This window comes from Trematomus bernacchii, unplaced genomic scaffold (assembly GCF_902827165.1).
Source record: "Trematomus bernacchii unplaced genomic scaffold, fTreBer1.1, whole genome shotgun sequence".
NCBI lineage: Eukaryota > Metazoa > Chordata > Actinopteri > Perciformes > Nototheniidae > Trematomus > Trematomus bernacchii.
In genome coordinates this window covers 2,900,562-2,915,687 of record NW_022987710.1, presented here as the reverse complement: position 1 = coordinate 2,915,687, position 15,126 = coordinate 2,900,562, and the positions used below count along the sequence as shown (strand labels likewise).

General features: G+C 41.4%; 1 protein-coding gene across 2 annotated transcripts in view; it reads left to right on the top strand.

Moving 5' to 3' along the window:
• Positions 1-15,126, top strand: part of dok4 (docking protein 4) — a 134,117-nt gene that overhangs the window by 73,365 nt on the left and 45,626 nt on the right. For both annotated transcript variants that reach the window (XM_034140972.1, XM_034140971.1), the window contains exon 3: positions 13,615-14,044. In XM_034140972.1, coding sequence (XP_033996863.1) covers positions 13,979-14,044 — 66 coding nt within the window. In that variant the 5' untranslated portion in view covers positions 13,615-13,978. The remainder of the gene's footprint in view (positions 1-13,614; positions 14,045-15,126) is intronic.

The window sequence follows — 15,126 nt, the reverse complement described above, 5'->3', positions numbered from 1 at the left end:
ATCAAAAGTTGTGTTCAATGGAATACAAACGATAATAATGCTGCTGAAGGTTAATCCATAGGTTAATCCAATGTGTCTGAAATGATTACTGATAATCCATCTTCATATTTATGTCAATAATGGAGTTTTCATATATAGTTGCTATGAGAGCTACTAGAGTGTATGACAGCTTCCGGTTTTGGGCATTCTTGTGTGTGTGTGTGTGTGTGTGTGTGTGTGTGTGTGTGTGTGTGTGTGTGTGTGTGTGTGTGTGTGTGTGTGTGTGTGTGTGTGTGTGTGTGTGTGTGTGTGTGTGTGTGTGGTGTGTGTGTGTGTGTGTGTGTGTGTGTGTGTGTGTGTGTGTGTGTGTGTGTGTGTGTGTGTGTGTGTGTGTGTGTGTGTGTGTGTGTGTGTGTGTGTTAATGAGTTAATGATCCCCTTGTTAAAGTTCAATGTCTTTGTTCCACTGTTGTCGGGGAGATTTACCACTGAGCCCTATGGGAAATGTGTGCCCCCCTGCTCCTAGCCTGATGGCAAACTCATAACGATTTGCCTTTTCCTCACTGGTTGTAGAAAAAGCTTCTTATATTTGTTAGCATAGCTAGCTAACCAGATGCTAATAACAACAAAGTTATTGACTGTATGATCAGTATGACAGATGAACAGATCGCCACTGGGCTCACAACTAAAGACTAGGGATGGGTATCGTTTGAAATGTATCGATTCCGATTCCGGTTCTGCTTATCGATTCCGGTTCTTATCGATACCCCGTTTCGATTCCAAAATTGTAAAAGAAAGAGGTCAAACGTTTAGATAACAAAAATATTTTTATTCTTTTAAGCTTTAAAGGTGGAGTAGGTAAGTTTGAGAAACCGGCTTGAGATACACTTTTTGTTATATTCCATGGAATGCTCTTAACATCCCGATAGCAATGAATGTCTTAAGTGCTTTGACAAAAAATCCATAAAAAAAATTCATCTGTGGAAGCCGTAATACTGTAAAAAGTAGGCTACGACCAATCATTTTAGCCGGCCCGGCTAAAATAACTGGATGGCCTACCTGCCTGTCAGCCTTCCATCTGTGCACAAACTTATCTCGTGCCCTCATTGGTCATGTGCGCGTTCGTGTGTGTTGGAGGAGAGGCTCTATAAGGAAGTGGCAGATTTTCTCCGGTTGTGTATTTTCAAATTCTAGCGATCTCAAGCCGGTTTCTCAAACTTACCTACCCCACCTTTAACTGACATTTTTACAAATAAAAAATATACATGCAATACAAATGTATTGCACAATAGCTGTGCTTTATTTTAACTGAGCTATGCCTGTGGCAAGCTATTAGCAGGCATTACACTGTGCCTTGTCTTTTTCTTTTTTAGTGTAGTGGAGCCTCACTTTAGAGCGTTTACCGCGATCCATCTTTGGTGTTATGAAGTGACTGAGCTCGTGAACTGTCTACGGGAGGGCGGGGGGAGCGTCGCTGCGGGGCCACTGTGGACCTCTGTCGCCTGTCAGCGCAACTTACATGATGCCGTTTAAAAAGATTAAGGGCGGTGCCGGCCGTCAGCGTACCGAGCCGGCCGTCAACGGCCCGCTGACGACCGGCCGTTCTGTGATTCTCCAGAACACACAGATGGCCAGTCCGCCCTTACCCTGTATTCCACCGGGTTGCCGCGGCGCAGACGGACCCGGTGGAATACAGGGTCTACCGCGTTTAGGAACCGTTAAGCAGAACCAAAATTGTGTATTTTGTATGGGTACCCGGTACCCGGCATTTTCTTATCGGTTCTCATCTGGAACCGAGTTTCGGTTCCCAACCCTACTAAAGACACAGCCACGCAAAAACTGCGGCATGTGTACGGCTCCTTATGGGTACTGCAATTTCTGAAGTGCCGGAGCGGCGTTCTGGTGCTCTCCGTCAGCACTAGACCCCTGTCAGACGAGACATATGTTCAAGGACCCTGACCTTGGCCAGGAAAAACAGGCACTCGCTTGTTTAATTATTTTGCGGTCTAGATTTCTTTAATTTTTTTCTTTTTTGCGTGTGTTTATAAATTACCTCGAGGGCCGTACCAAATAGTCTTGCGGTCCGTATACGGCCAGGGGGCCGGAGGTTCCCCACCCCTGCATTAGAGAGACAAGATGAGATCATTTCAGTGTTTTTCCCGTGTATAAAGATGACCGCATCATTGGCATACATTTGCACATTCAACTCATGACATACATTAGGCAAGTCATTAATGTACAGTGAAAAAAGTAACGGTCCAAGAATGGAACCTTGTGGAACCCCAACAGGGTTGACAAGGTAGGGGGATTTGGTACCGTTGACCAAAACACACTGTTTTCTGTTAGATAAGTAAGACTTAAACCAATGTATCGAAACTGCCGAAAAATTGAAATGAGTCAGCTTTGTAAGGAGCACTTGGTGGTCAACAGTGTCAAAAGCCTTCCTGAGATCAAGGAAGACAGCACCTACATATGGGCTCGTGTCCAACATACATTTAACCTTTTCCACAAAGACACAGTTAGCTGTCTCAGTGGAGTGGTGAGCACGAAAACCAAACTGCATTGGGTGGAGTGGAGCGAAACCTTTGTCTAAATGTTTGGTGATTAGTTTTGACACCCATTTCTCAGCTATCTTAGGCCCAGGCTCCAAGGGAACGCATACGGCAAAACGCATAGGATTAACGCAAACGCAATCGCCAAAAAGCTTCCGCCCACACGCAATATACACCGGATAGTGTCTGTCCACATGAGACAGCTCCGTTTAGATCCAACCGCTGGAAAAGCTGCAGTACATATGCCGAGCCTGTACGTGGCGCTGTAACTTCCTCCACAAAAGCAGCAACTTCCTCCACAAAAGCAGCGAAGAAGAATGGTTGTCATGGCTGCACTTCTGTTTATTCTCCGCGGTGGGGGCCGAGGGAACCGGGCAGAGTTTTTTCGCCGGTCAACATGTGTTAAAGTTTAAATCTTCATGCTTCCTCATGCAGCAGCTGCAGTGGCGGCCGGTCCATAGGGGCGCTAGGGGCGCCGCCCCACCTCTTCCCATATTGAAAAAAAATAAAATAAATAATAATTAAAATTAAAATTAAAAAAAAAAAATATGTTTACAAAAATATATATGTTTTTATTTTTATTTGTAATGAACAAGGTAAATATTATATAATTGGTATCAGTAAAATGTATAATCTACAATAAAATCTCGTTTAAAATTGTGTTACGATGTCTAAAGTTACTGATAAGTCACATGTTTCCTGCCTGGACTTGCCCATGCACCTTCTCTCGTCTGGGCGCTAAGAGAGGAGCCTTCAACCAGTGCAGCAGCAGCCACCAGCAGCTGACTGTTGCTATCTGTAACGTGTAAACTATGCCGCGAAAATATAATTTCAGCCAATCAGCGTCGTCAAAGATGACGGTCACCGGGCGCCAATGTCAGCGCCCAGTGCAGTCTGTGAGTAGTTTGGACAGTGACTCGTATCCGGTTGACGCAGTAGTTGATGAGGATGGCTTCGTGTGCAGGTGGAGTCTCCGGACCTCGGTCCCCGGCTAATTCTGTTCAAGAGCTAATCTCCAATCCTTTCGAAAGGAGAAGTTTGGCAGATAAATTGTTGCTTAAAGACCTTGCACCGGACCAACCCGATTTGAATATATCGCAGCAATCTCGTGAAAAAGACAACATTTATACACAAGGCTTAGTAGCTGGTACACAAGAAAGGCTTGGCTAGCTGGATGCAAACAGGTAAATGCTGTCTTTTGTTTCCCATGCTTGGATATCACTTTATATGTAGAGAGGAGGTTTCCCATGGTTGTTAGAAGTTTATTAATAAGTGGGCATTTATCACAGAAGTGATTGTTCTGTCTCCACGTTTGTTGCATTGTCTGTGATGTATTTTCCAACGGTTATAGCTCCTGTTCTGTCCCAGCAACACTACACGGTTTGCAGCTCCACCACATTTTTGGTTTATCTTCGGTGTCGCTTAAAATCTGCTTCCCATCGGACTAAAACCTCCACGTAATCTGAAGACAGATACTTGAAGTTATTTAAACCTTTTGCAAACTTTATGTTCTTTCTTGCTCTAGCCTTGCCAGTTACATTGTACATAACACATATATTATCATTATGCTAACTGGTTGTTCGTGTTAGACGATGTAGCTTTTTCATTTCTGAGTTATTGCTATATGTAAATAAGCCTGTTTGTAAATAATCCTCAGAGAAACAAAGAAAAAACACAATTTATGACATTTTGTGCTGTGGTTATTTTTTTTAAATTGCATTTATTCACAGTTCAGTTTGAAATGCTGTAGTGACTTGTATTGAACCACTTAAATATTTATAATTAATGCTACTGAAAAGATGCTATTAATTTTATATCTCACATGCAGTTCACTGTAAAGCTACTTGGTGAAGGTGTTGGTTCATAAAACATGAACAGTTTTAAGAAAGAAAAAAACAGACCAGTTCTGAGAACACAAATTCCTGGTAAAGTAGTAGATGTTCAGGTTGATAAATAATATTTTCCACACTGAAGATTATGGAGGTATTGATCAGTCTTCTCATATTTTTAAGCCTCGACTTCTCCTTTCCCCCCCCCCTCTAACATCACCAGAAGTCATCATTTAAGGGGTCATTTCTCGAAAAAAATTTCCGGGGGGAAACCCCCCGGACCCCCCGGACAGGTCACTTACGGTACGTCAAGAGCCCCACCAAAAAAAAAGACCACTGGCCGCCACTGAGCAGCTGATCCAGTAAGTAAACCCGACAGTAAAAATAAACATATTTATAACTAGTTTAGGTAGTTTGAGAGGTAATTAAAATAGCTAAGGGTGATGATCTGACTTGAAGTGTGTGTTTTGCTCCCGCTGCATCACAGCGGGAGGAGCTGCGTGTCTCCGTCCTGACAGATTAGACTTCACTTGCGTTTATGTCCATATCGAGATAAAGATAAATAATCTGAATTCAGTGTGCAGTGTACTTTTGCGGGGGTGAGCAGCAGAGGTGGGGAGAGGCGGGGCTATTGCGTCGTCATTATCAGAAACGGATGACAATATAGGCGACCACACGGCCCCGTTGGACCCCCCAGAGCGCTCCGTTCCCAGATCTATCCACCTTTGGACCCGTTGTCGTTTGCAGGGTCCGTTTCTACCGTTCCGTTACGGCGTCGTGTAGCTTAAAGGGCTATACGCAAGAGAAATATGCGGATACAACCCGTTTTCGTTCCCGTGGAGCCTAGGCCTTAGAGACACAGGGGAGGATGCTGATAGGTCTATAATTGGACATCATTGCCTTATCCCCAGATTTAAAGATCGGTGTCACCGTGGCCACCTTCCAGGATGATGGAACTTCCCTCGTGCTGATAGATTGATTCACTAGCATAGTAATTGGTGTTATTAGACCGTCGATATGTGTCTTTATAAAGTTGGTGTCGAAATCATATGCATCCCTAGCCTTAGAACCTCTTAACCCTAAGATTATATGTTTTACCTCAACCTCTGTGATTTCCTCCAGGTCAAAAACGGGGTGTGTATCCACAGTCGGTCTAGGTGAGACCTCAGATGGCGGGAAGAGCTTTGTAATGTCCAAAGCACTGTTTATGAAATACTCATTGAGAAAGCTGGCCAACACTGCAGGGTCTTTTATCAGGGCATCATTGATTATTAATTCTAGAACATTATTTTCCTGTTTGGGTTGTTTACCTAATAGTTTATTTAAGATTTGCCAAACGTTTTTACCGTTACCTTTCACACCTTCAATTATTGTGTGTGTGTGTTGTCGGTCTGTCTGTCTGTCTGTCTGTATGTCAGTCAGTCAGATATTGGATGCCTTTCCCTGTAGTTCTGTACTGACTTTGGAGAGTCAGGGTGATCAGCTGACTTTGTCTTCCATTGCCAAAATGAGGTATTTTTCAATACCTGTGCGTCATCAAGTGGCAAATGCCATAGTAAGGATGGATGATAGGCTAACTTTAAAAATGTGATCTACCCACACTACCTTTGCGATCGACCGGTCAATCGCGATCGACGTATTGGGCACCCCTGTGTTAGAGAGTCTCTCTGCTTTTTTACATACATTTTTTTGCACTAATTACTTTTAGATGACCTTCAAGAGGACTGAAATCAATCCGATTGACCCATAAAATGTGCAACACACAGTGAACAATATGACTGTGGAGTGGTAATGATTGGCCGAGTCAAATCTTTTGACAGATTTTAATTGTTTTCTCTTTGGAAATATTTTGTGTTTTGTTTCAAACACTGACTGCCCTCGTTTTTTGTTTTTTTTGTCTGCTGGGTCAGGAGGCGTCTCCGCTGGTTGCAGAAAGTAGTCTAATTGCATAGAAGCCTATGAGAAAATGACCCTGCTTCTCACCCAGAAAAGTATTTCTTATATACAGTACATTTTAACTAGATGTCAAATGAATTCATCCTCAGACCTCAGACTGTACTTCTGTTATTCTGGGGATCCTAATGTATGTGCTTAGCAGTGACGTGCGGTGAGGTTCATGGCTGGTGAGGCACTGACTCTTTCAGAGTCAGATTTACAAATATTATATTTTGACCTTAATCGAAATATTCGGTTATTTTCAAAAGCTTTTTTAGTCTGATGCTTCGATTCATTTTAAACAGACCGTTCAACAAAAGGATACCCAAAATCTAAATATTGGATTGTTCTTTCTTAGTAAGATCCCATGTTCATTACAATTGTGGTCTTACCTTGACTTGAAGATGAAGTCCATGCTATCCTTCTGGACAACAATCTCCATTACTTTTTTGTAAAAGTCCTCCTTATCTTCCTCTAGTTTCAAAACTAAAGTCTAGTAGTTTGTTGTTTGCGTCTACCGCATAGACTGTATAGGTCTACCGTCTCTGCGTAGAATAACAGTAGCAACAAGAACCTGTGGGCTCACGTGCGCCCCCTTCAGTGGAGAAGGGTCCAGCTGCGGCCGCGGCAAGTACACGACACTACACGACACGCCCCCTACACGACACGCCCACCTGACACGACGCTACGGTGGCTGAGAGACATTACCGTACATGGCAGATTAAAAACGAATTGCTAATGTTATTGTAGCATTTTAAGCAACTATTAGGCAAATAAATTAATAACCTAGTCTATCCGTTTGAGACACAACAGTATAACTTTCAACCCAAATTTTGTCAACAAACGGTGGTTTAGTAAACTTTTTTAATATATAAAATAGGTATTAATGAGATAATCTATTAATTATGTTTGTCTAACTGCTACACATGTATTTATACATAAATGTAGATATTTGTGAACATCTAAATATAATTGTTAAAGGTTTTAAGATATACATAATCACATCATGGGGTCATTAAGGATCAAATTAGGAGGGCCAGTCAGGCCACTAATGAGCTCAATCATTCACATGTATTATTATTACTTTATAAATTAAAAGTACTAGGGGTCTATTACAAAACCTTTGAAGGAATCGTCATGCATTCTGAATGTTTCTGTACTTTAAAAACATCATGGCTCAAGATCCTGTTCTTGTTCAAGATTATTCATACTCATTTGTGAATTTAACATCCATATTCACTCAAAACTGAAACAACACCAACATTTTTTTTGAAAGCATTGCAGGCCTAAAGCTCCACGTCAGTGACCTATATTTTAATTTCTTCCATCAAACTTTAAAAATGGCAAACAGCATGTTTTTAAAGATTTAATCTTTTAAGAAACAAAATATCAAATTTGAACAGAAGGGTTTAAAAACACGTTTTTAATGCAAATAAACTTGAAACATAAACCTATTTGTCATTTCAAAATTCACTTGTATTGTCTGCGTGAAAGGCACTGTAGGCTATGAGCGAATACATATCAACATTAAAAAAATGACAAAGTCGTACAATATATACCATGTGCTACTGTCTAGGATTAAGTATGATGAGACTTTTTTTAAGGAGGGACCCCAGAGCCAAGGGCAGGCCAAGCAGACCGCCTTCTCCCGCCGCAGGCTTCCCCGGTGATGGGCTCCGTGTAACAAGTCCCCTCAGTCTGTGCGGGGAGCTGCACCACGGTGATGCTAGGGATGCATACCGGTTCCCGGTATTACCGAAATACCGGTTACTGGTGGCTACGGTATACCGTACCGAAATCAGATCCGGTTTTCGATACTTTTTTTTTTTTTTTTTTTATTTTTTATTTATTTTTTTTTTATAAAAGTGAGGCATAATATCCTTAAACTTGTGCCCAAACCGTCGGAATTACGATGTCAATTTCGCAGTGAAACTCCGCAACCAAGTCACTTTTGAAAATCTAAAGTGTGGCTGCATATGACTGCCAGTCTGAATGGTGGGGTCTGTAACCACTGCAAGAAGTTTATTTCTGGGAAAGGTGGCAACACATCCAATCTCCAACCAATGCTGTCTCGTATGGCAACCAAGTACCTTTGTGTTCAGGGAAGCAGCGTGCCAAGCGAGAGAGTGTTCAGTTTAGCAGGTGATATCCTACGCTGCGAAAGGGCCCGTTTGGATCCAGAGAGAGCAGATATGCTCATCTTCTTGAAGATGAATGCACAAAACTGAACTGTGATGGGATTTGTTTTCTTTCATCAGGCAAATGTTGATTTTAAGGATGCTATTTGTTTTATGTGCAATGCCGAGATCTCATGATCCTTTATGTGTTCTCTGGTCAGTCAAATCTCAGGTTGAATATTAATTACACTGGTGCTATTTTATTTTTCCATTGACAAGATGTACTATTCCCGCCTGATGGTTGTTATAAATGATATTGCAGAATCAGTTTTCTTCATAGATAATGTGTTTTTCATTGTTTGTTCAGTACTAAAAGATCCAAGTCCCACAATTGAATTTAATATTCATTTGACATGTTAACTATATAATAAAGCGCTTCATGGGAGTAATTGCGGGATGATAAAATGTTTCCCTTATGCAACATGAAAGTATCACGATATGTATCGGTTGAGTATCGGTATCGTTCAGTGGTATCGGTATCGGTATCGGTATCATAAAAAAGTCAACGATATGCATCCCTAGGTGATGCTGCTGTCATCGCTCGCCTCTCCTCCGGTGGTGCCCTCGGCTCCCTCCGCCGCCACACTGCCCAGCACACTGGAGATCACTAATGTCTCTCAGCCACCGTAGTGTCGTGTCAGGTGGGCGTGTCGTGTAGGGGGCGTGTCGTGTAGTGTTGTGTACTTGCCGCGGCCGCAGCTAGACCATATTGCTTCAGTGCGGCAGAGGTTATGGCTGCCTCTCCTGGTGCTTTTTTCATTGCCGTTGTATGATGAGAGCAGCGAGCCTAAATATCATATATACGTGAAATAAGTTATTTAGAGACTATGGATGGCGAGGATAAATGTAATAAAGGGATCTACAAACATTACATTGGTGACCTACAGTGAGATGGTAACAGGCATGCGCTTAGGGCCCGCTTTCCAGCCAGTTTCTGTGGGGTGACGCATTCTGAGGTGAGGCAGAGCTCATCTGTGACTCACCTTACCCCACAGTAAGCAAATGAGCCTGGCTTGAGCGCGCTCACAAAATAAGTGCCCGCGCTACATTAGTGCCCGCGCTCCATCAGTTACTGTGGGCTTACGTGAGGCAGAGCTCGTCCCTGCCTCACTCCTCATCGCTCCCATGTAGTTGTAGCGGAGCTCGGCCAATTTGCTGATTTTGACGATAAAAAGCGATTGGAATCATACAGAAATCACACTTACAACACAGATCAGTGGAGACATTTTATTATTATTACTATTTAGTTTTTCTTTAGTTGTTTTTCTGTTACATTGGAGTATGACAGGTGAGGCTCTGCCTCCCCTGACTGCACGTCGCTGGTGCTTAGATATGTCTCATAATTATTTGTGTGAACAGAAAAATAATTTGTGTGTAAATATGTGATTTGTAAATGTAAAACACCATTCACAAATGCATTTAAAAGATTTGCAAACTCACAAATACATTTGCAAATGTAAAACGGATCTGCAAATACGCAAAATATTTTTAAAATAAAAAAAAGATCTTTGAATATCTCTTTAACATTTACAACTTTCGATCAGTCATTTATGAATCCATTTTGTATTTGTCGACCAAAAATGCGCCTGTGGATCTCACATTTCTGCTCGTGGATCTCAAATCTCTGCTTGTGGATCGTCTTTTTACACACACGGAGTTTTGAGACAACCTTCCCGTCGGTCTCGGCTAAAATCTACTCGTGTCACTCGGTTATTTTCGGAAACCACGTGATGGCCTGCTGATGACGACATTTCCGCATGGTTTTCAAAGTAAGAGCATGATGGTTTGTTTAATGCACTGTTTTTAACAGCGGAACGTTAGATGCATTCTTTATCACCATCATCATCATGTTATAGTGATACAGTTAGTTTGTGTTAGTTTATTGCTTCAACTTTCTTCATCGTTTTTTGTGTATTCAGTCAAGCAGGTCAAAGATATCATGGCCTGGCTCTTGGCCATAACAAAAAGCGTGGGAAGGACACGAATATGTAGAAAAAGGTATTTATTTAACAAAACTCAATGTGGCCAAAGACAAACAAGGCAAAAAAGAATAGGCGACGTGGCTGCTCTCCAAGGTCCGGTCCTCTGCGGGGAGAGAGATTGCGGGTCTCACTCAGGCCCTTTAACCCTCTGGTACCGGCCGCCAGGTGTCCTCAATCCCAGCTGATAGACCAAAGGGAGAACCTTTGAAGGTAATCTGTAGAAAAGCACCGTATTTAGGTCAGCCATCATAGTAAGGCTACATTAAATGTTATAATATTCATCGTGTCCTTTCTACTGTATATGCATATATTCCTGTCTATTGCTTTCATTTGTATTTAATGTTATTATGTTTATACTTGTTTCCACACATTTCACAATTTGGGATGAATGAAGTATCTATCTATCTATCTATATATCCATCTATCTATATATCCATCTATATATCCATCTATCCATCTATATATCCATCTATCCGTCCATCTATCCATCAATCTATCTATCCGTCTACCTACCTACCTACCTACCTACCTACCTACCTACCTACCTACCTACCTACCTACCTACCTACCTACCTACCTACCTACCTACAGATAGATAGATAGATAGATAGATAGATAGATAGATAGATAGATAGATAGATAGATACATGGATACATGGATACATGGATACATGGATACGTGGGCGGCGCCAGAGATTTTCTGTTGGGGGTGCTGTGGGGTAGCTTGCCGCTTCTTAGAGGTTGCTCAAACATGTAGGGTTTCCCATTAATGTAGCTATGGGCTACAGTGAAATATTCTACTGCAACACTCCCCACACGCACATACAGTACACCCGCGACTGTTACAATGAAAGATAATCAGCTCACGGCATATAGGAAGGGTAAAGTGCTCTTTTTTATAAGTGGGGGGGACCAGCTTCCTAGGGGGGTCCGGGGGCATGCTCCCCCGGGAAGATTTAATTTTTTATTATTGAAGTTAAATGCATCAATCTGGTGCACTTTGAGAGCAAAATTAAGAGATCTATGGATCTCTCAACACCCATATGAAACAGAACTGTAAACAGATGTACTTTTTCTTTATGGATATTTTACTAATCACTCCCCTTTCAAACTGTATTCTTGTTTTACTGTCATATTGTATTTCATACCTGTTTTTCATTTATTCTCTTATTGTTTTATAGCCTAACTATAATGATCATATGAAGGTGTGCCTCGGAAATACTTGTTTACATAAATGGTGATCAAACTGTTTTGAGACCCACTGAGATAACTTAGACTAAAGGGAACTATCACTGAGAGAGTCCTTTACCTCACTGAGCTGACGTTATCTGACAGGAGAGGACTTTCCTTTCACTTAGTTGTAGAAACAGCTTCTAATATCCGTTAGCGCAACAACAACAATCTTTCTCTCTCTCTCTCTCTCTCTCTCTCTCTCTCTCTCTCTCTCTCTCTCTCTCTCTCTCTCTCTCTCTCTCTCTCTCTCTCTCTCTCTCTCTCTCTCTCTCTCTCGCCCGCTCACTCGTGCGCTCGTGCCACACACACGGAGCCGAGCTTGAATGAAACACCCAGAAGTAGGCTACTTGTTCTGTACTGTAGCATATCATTTTTGAATCAATAAATTTTCAAATTATGAATTTCACATATATAAAAAAAAAACATAAATTTCTTGGGGTTAAACAAACCATCATGCTCTTACTTTGAAATCATACGGAAATGTCGTCATCAGCAGGCCATCACGTGGTTTCCGAAAATAACCGAGTGACACGAGTAGATTTTAGTCGAGACCGACGGGAAGGTTGTCTCAAAACTCCGTGTGTAAAAAGACGATCCACAAGCAGAGATTTGAGATCCACGAGCAGAGATTTGAGATCCACAAGCGCATTTTTGGTCGACAAATACAAAATGGATTCATAAATGCCTGATCGAAAGTTGTAAATGTTAAAGAGATATTCAAAGATCTTTTTTTATTTGTAAAAATATTTTGCGTATTTACAGATCCGTTTTACATTTGCAAATGTATTTGTGAGTTTGCAAATCTTTTAAATGCATTTGTGGATGGTGTTTTACATTTACAAATCACATATTTACACACAAATTATTTTTCTGTTCACACAAATAATTATGAGACATATCTAAGCCCATACTAATGCTTTTAACCCTTACATTTTCTGTAATAACAACATTTAAATTTCAGTTTCAAAAAAATATCCAAACTTCTCCAGGGCCTCCAAATCTGAGGAAGCACATGTGGGATGTGTTACCCTGGTTAGCTTTGCATTTGGTATTACAAATAATGCAGCGTACATGAGTAAAGTTTGTTAAAACTGCCTCTGGGCTTGCTCTTAAACAAGCTGACAAAGCTCATCATTTTACATCCAGTGGCACTCTCAGGTAGGAAGAATCAACCCCAATTGTTTTTTTAAGAATTTGATTTTTGCAGTAAAATTACCAACACTACAGAGTGATTTAGGGACTTTCAGTTCTTTGCTTTGGTGTTGGGGCCTGGAGCTTACATTGTACAGTGGGTTTATCTGGGCTCAACTAGGCTGAATATAGCTACCTGGAGCTTAGAGTCATGGCTGACACCTCACACACTTATTGTATACAGCGTAAACAAATGAGGACAACTGAGGGTGAAGGATCCATGTTTGCATGTAACAGTAACCTTGTAACTACATCGGCTTTGCGAACCATTATATGTTAAAGGTAAACGATGAAGGGATTAGCGTGTATGAAATGAAAATGAAACTAGATGGAAGCAGGGAATAAACAGTGTGGCATTATGGGTAAGCAGGCTGTGATTAGAGAACAGATCAAACTTTTTGCAGTTTTATTTCCAGGATACAGCACCTCCATATACATGCTGCCTGCTTTGTAGAGAATTGCAGTTAATGCCACAGTCCACCACAAACAGAAGCTTACACATGCTGATTGAGTTTAATTCAAACGCACACAGTGAATCAAAAATAAGCATACACACAGCAAACAGCACATTACAGCACAACATGTCACAAGCTGCAATCCCCAATACTTGCCCTAAATAATGGTGTGTGCCACCGGCATGAATAATGGACGATAATGTTTTGCTCCTCTCTCTACGATGAATAATATATATATACAGTATATATCCATTTCTGCCTCTCCGTCTTTGTCTGTACAGTTCTTAGAGATGCCGAGGAGGCCGTGGAGGGACGAGCCACATGCTGATGAGTGAATGAAAAAAGGACGGAACGAAGGAAAAACAAACAAAGAAGGAGATAAATCCAGCGGAGGACAAAAGGAAACATAAGGGAGTTGAAGTTCTGAAGCTCCATGAAAGAGGAGAGACGAGTCCAATCAGGAAGTGTAACACACAAAGTCCTGAGAGACACGGAGAGGATTGGAAGTGAAGGAGAGGAAGACGAGCAGGACAGAAACGCTTGAAGGGAGTGGCAGGAAGAGACGGAGAGGGACGGGCTGAGGTAGGACAGAAACTTCTGGATGGTCTCCACAGCAACACCCAGCTGGTTACCCCCCCTCCGAAAATGGCCTCCAACTTCAACGACATCGTCAAGCAGGGCTACGTTCGCATGCGCAGCCGCAAGCTGGGGGTGAGTGTTTGTAGAACATTGTCCATTAATCAGCATATCATTGCATTTGATGACACATCATAATGATGCACTTTATGTTTAGCAGTATTTCAAAAAGTTTATCTTTACACATATTTTCTGGTTTCCGTAATCCTGCCACACAGGTTATTTTGTTTCTATTCGTCAGGTTTGGACAAATACAACGTCTCTCATAATGACAAGTAGGATAATGATAGTCTATAAGAAGGCTCATACACCAGATCATATTTACATTAATTATATTTTAGCATTTTAACAATATTTACAGAACATTCAGAAAAATTCACAAAAGATAGTAATTCTAAATAAATAAAACATCTAACATGTTAAGCATTATTACATTTGTTGTGTTATATACCACAGATATGAACATGATTTCTAATGCAAATGTATCCAGGTCTGAAAATATGTATCATACATGTTGGTCATTTAGCAAGGTGTAAAACTGTGTGGATAATTTAGCTAAAGATTAGCATGAAGGACTAAGCTAGACAGTTTCTTTCCAAAAACTTAGCTTAGGGTGAGCCTGTGGTTCAACTTAACCCCCCAGAGGCACTGAAGTGAAGTCTCTGTAGTAGAAAATGCTCAATTTACCCCTCGACTCGGATCAACTTCCCCCTGAGATGGGGCAAGTTCAGCCACAAGACCCCTTGTTTTTTAGAAGTCATATTTTCATGGCCCTTTGTGATAGATGCATTATTTTAATTGTGATTGACTGAACACATCCTGAAGTAAAGGTTGTTATTGTCATTACCCAGAAAAATTGTCCTTGCCCAGAGGACAATATAAGTAAAAATAGGCTGATCTTACCCCACTCTCCCCTATATTAAGCGTGATCTCCTGAACAGAGTGAACCTACATTTCTGCCTGTGGCTTGAGCTGCATGGGGAATGCTAATTTTAGTGAGTATGAGTCATATTCAGATAGACAGGCAGTGGAATTCAACTTCGCATTACTCATAGTATGGAAACCTAATGAATTGGAGCTCGGTTCTGTTCAGCAGCTCACTTCAAATACTGCTGTGCTGTTTTGAAGTCAATCCGGTGTTTGATGGGGAGCCAGTG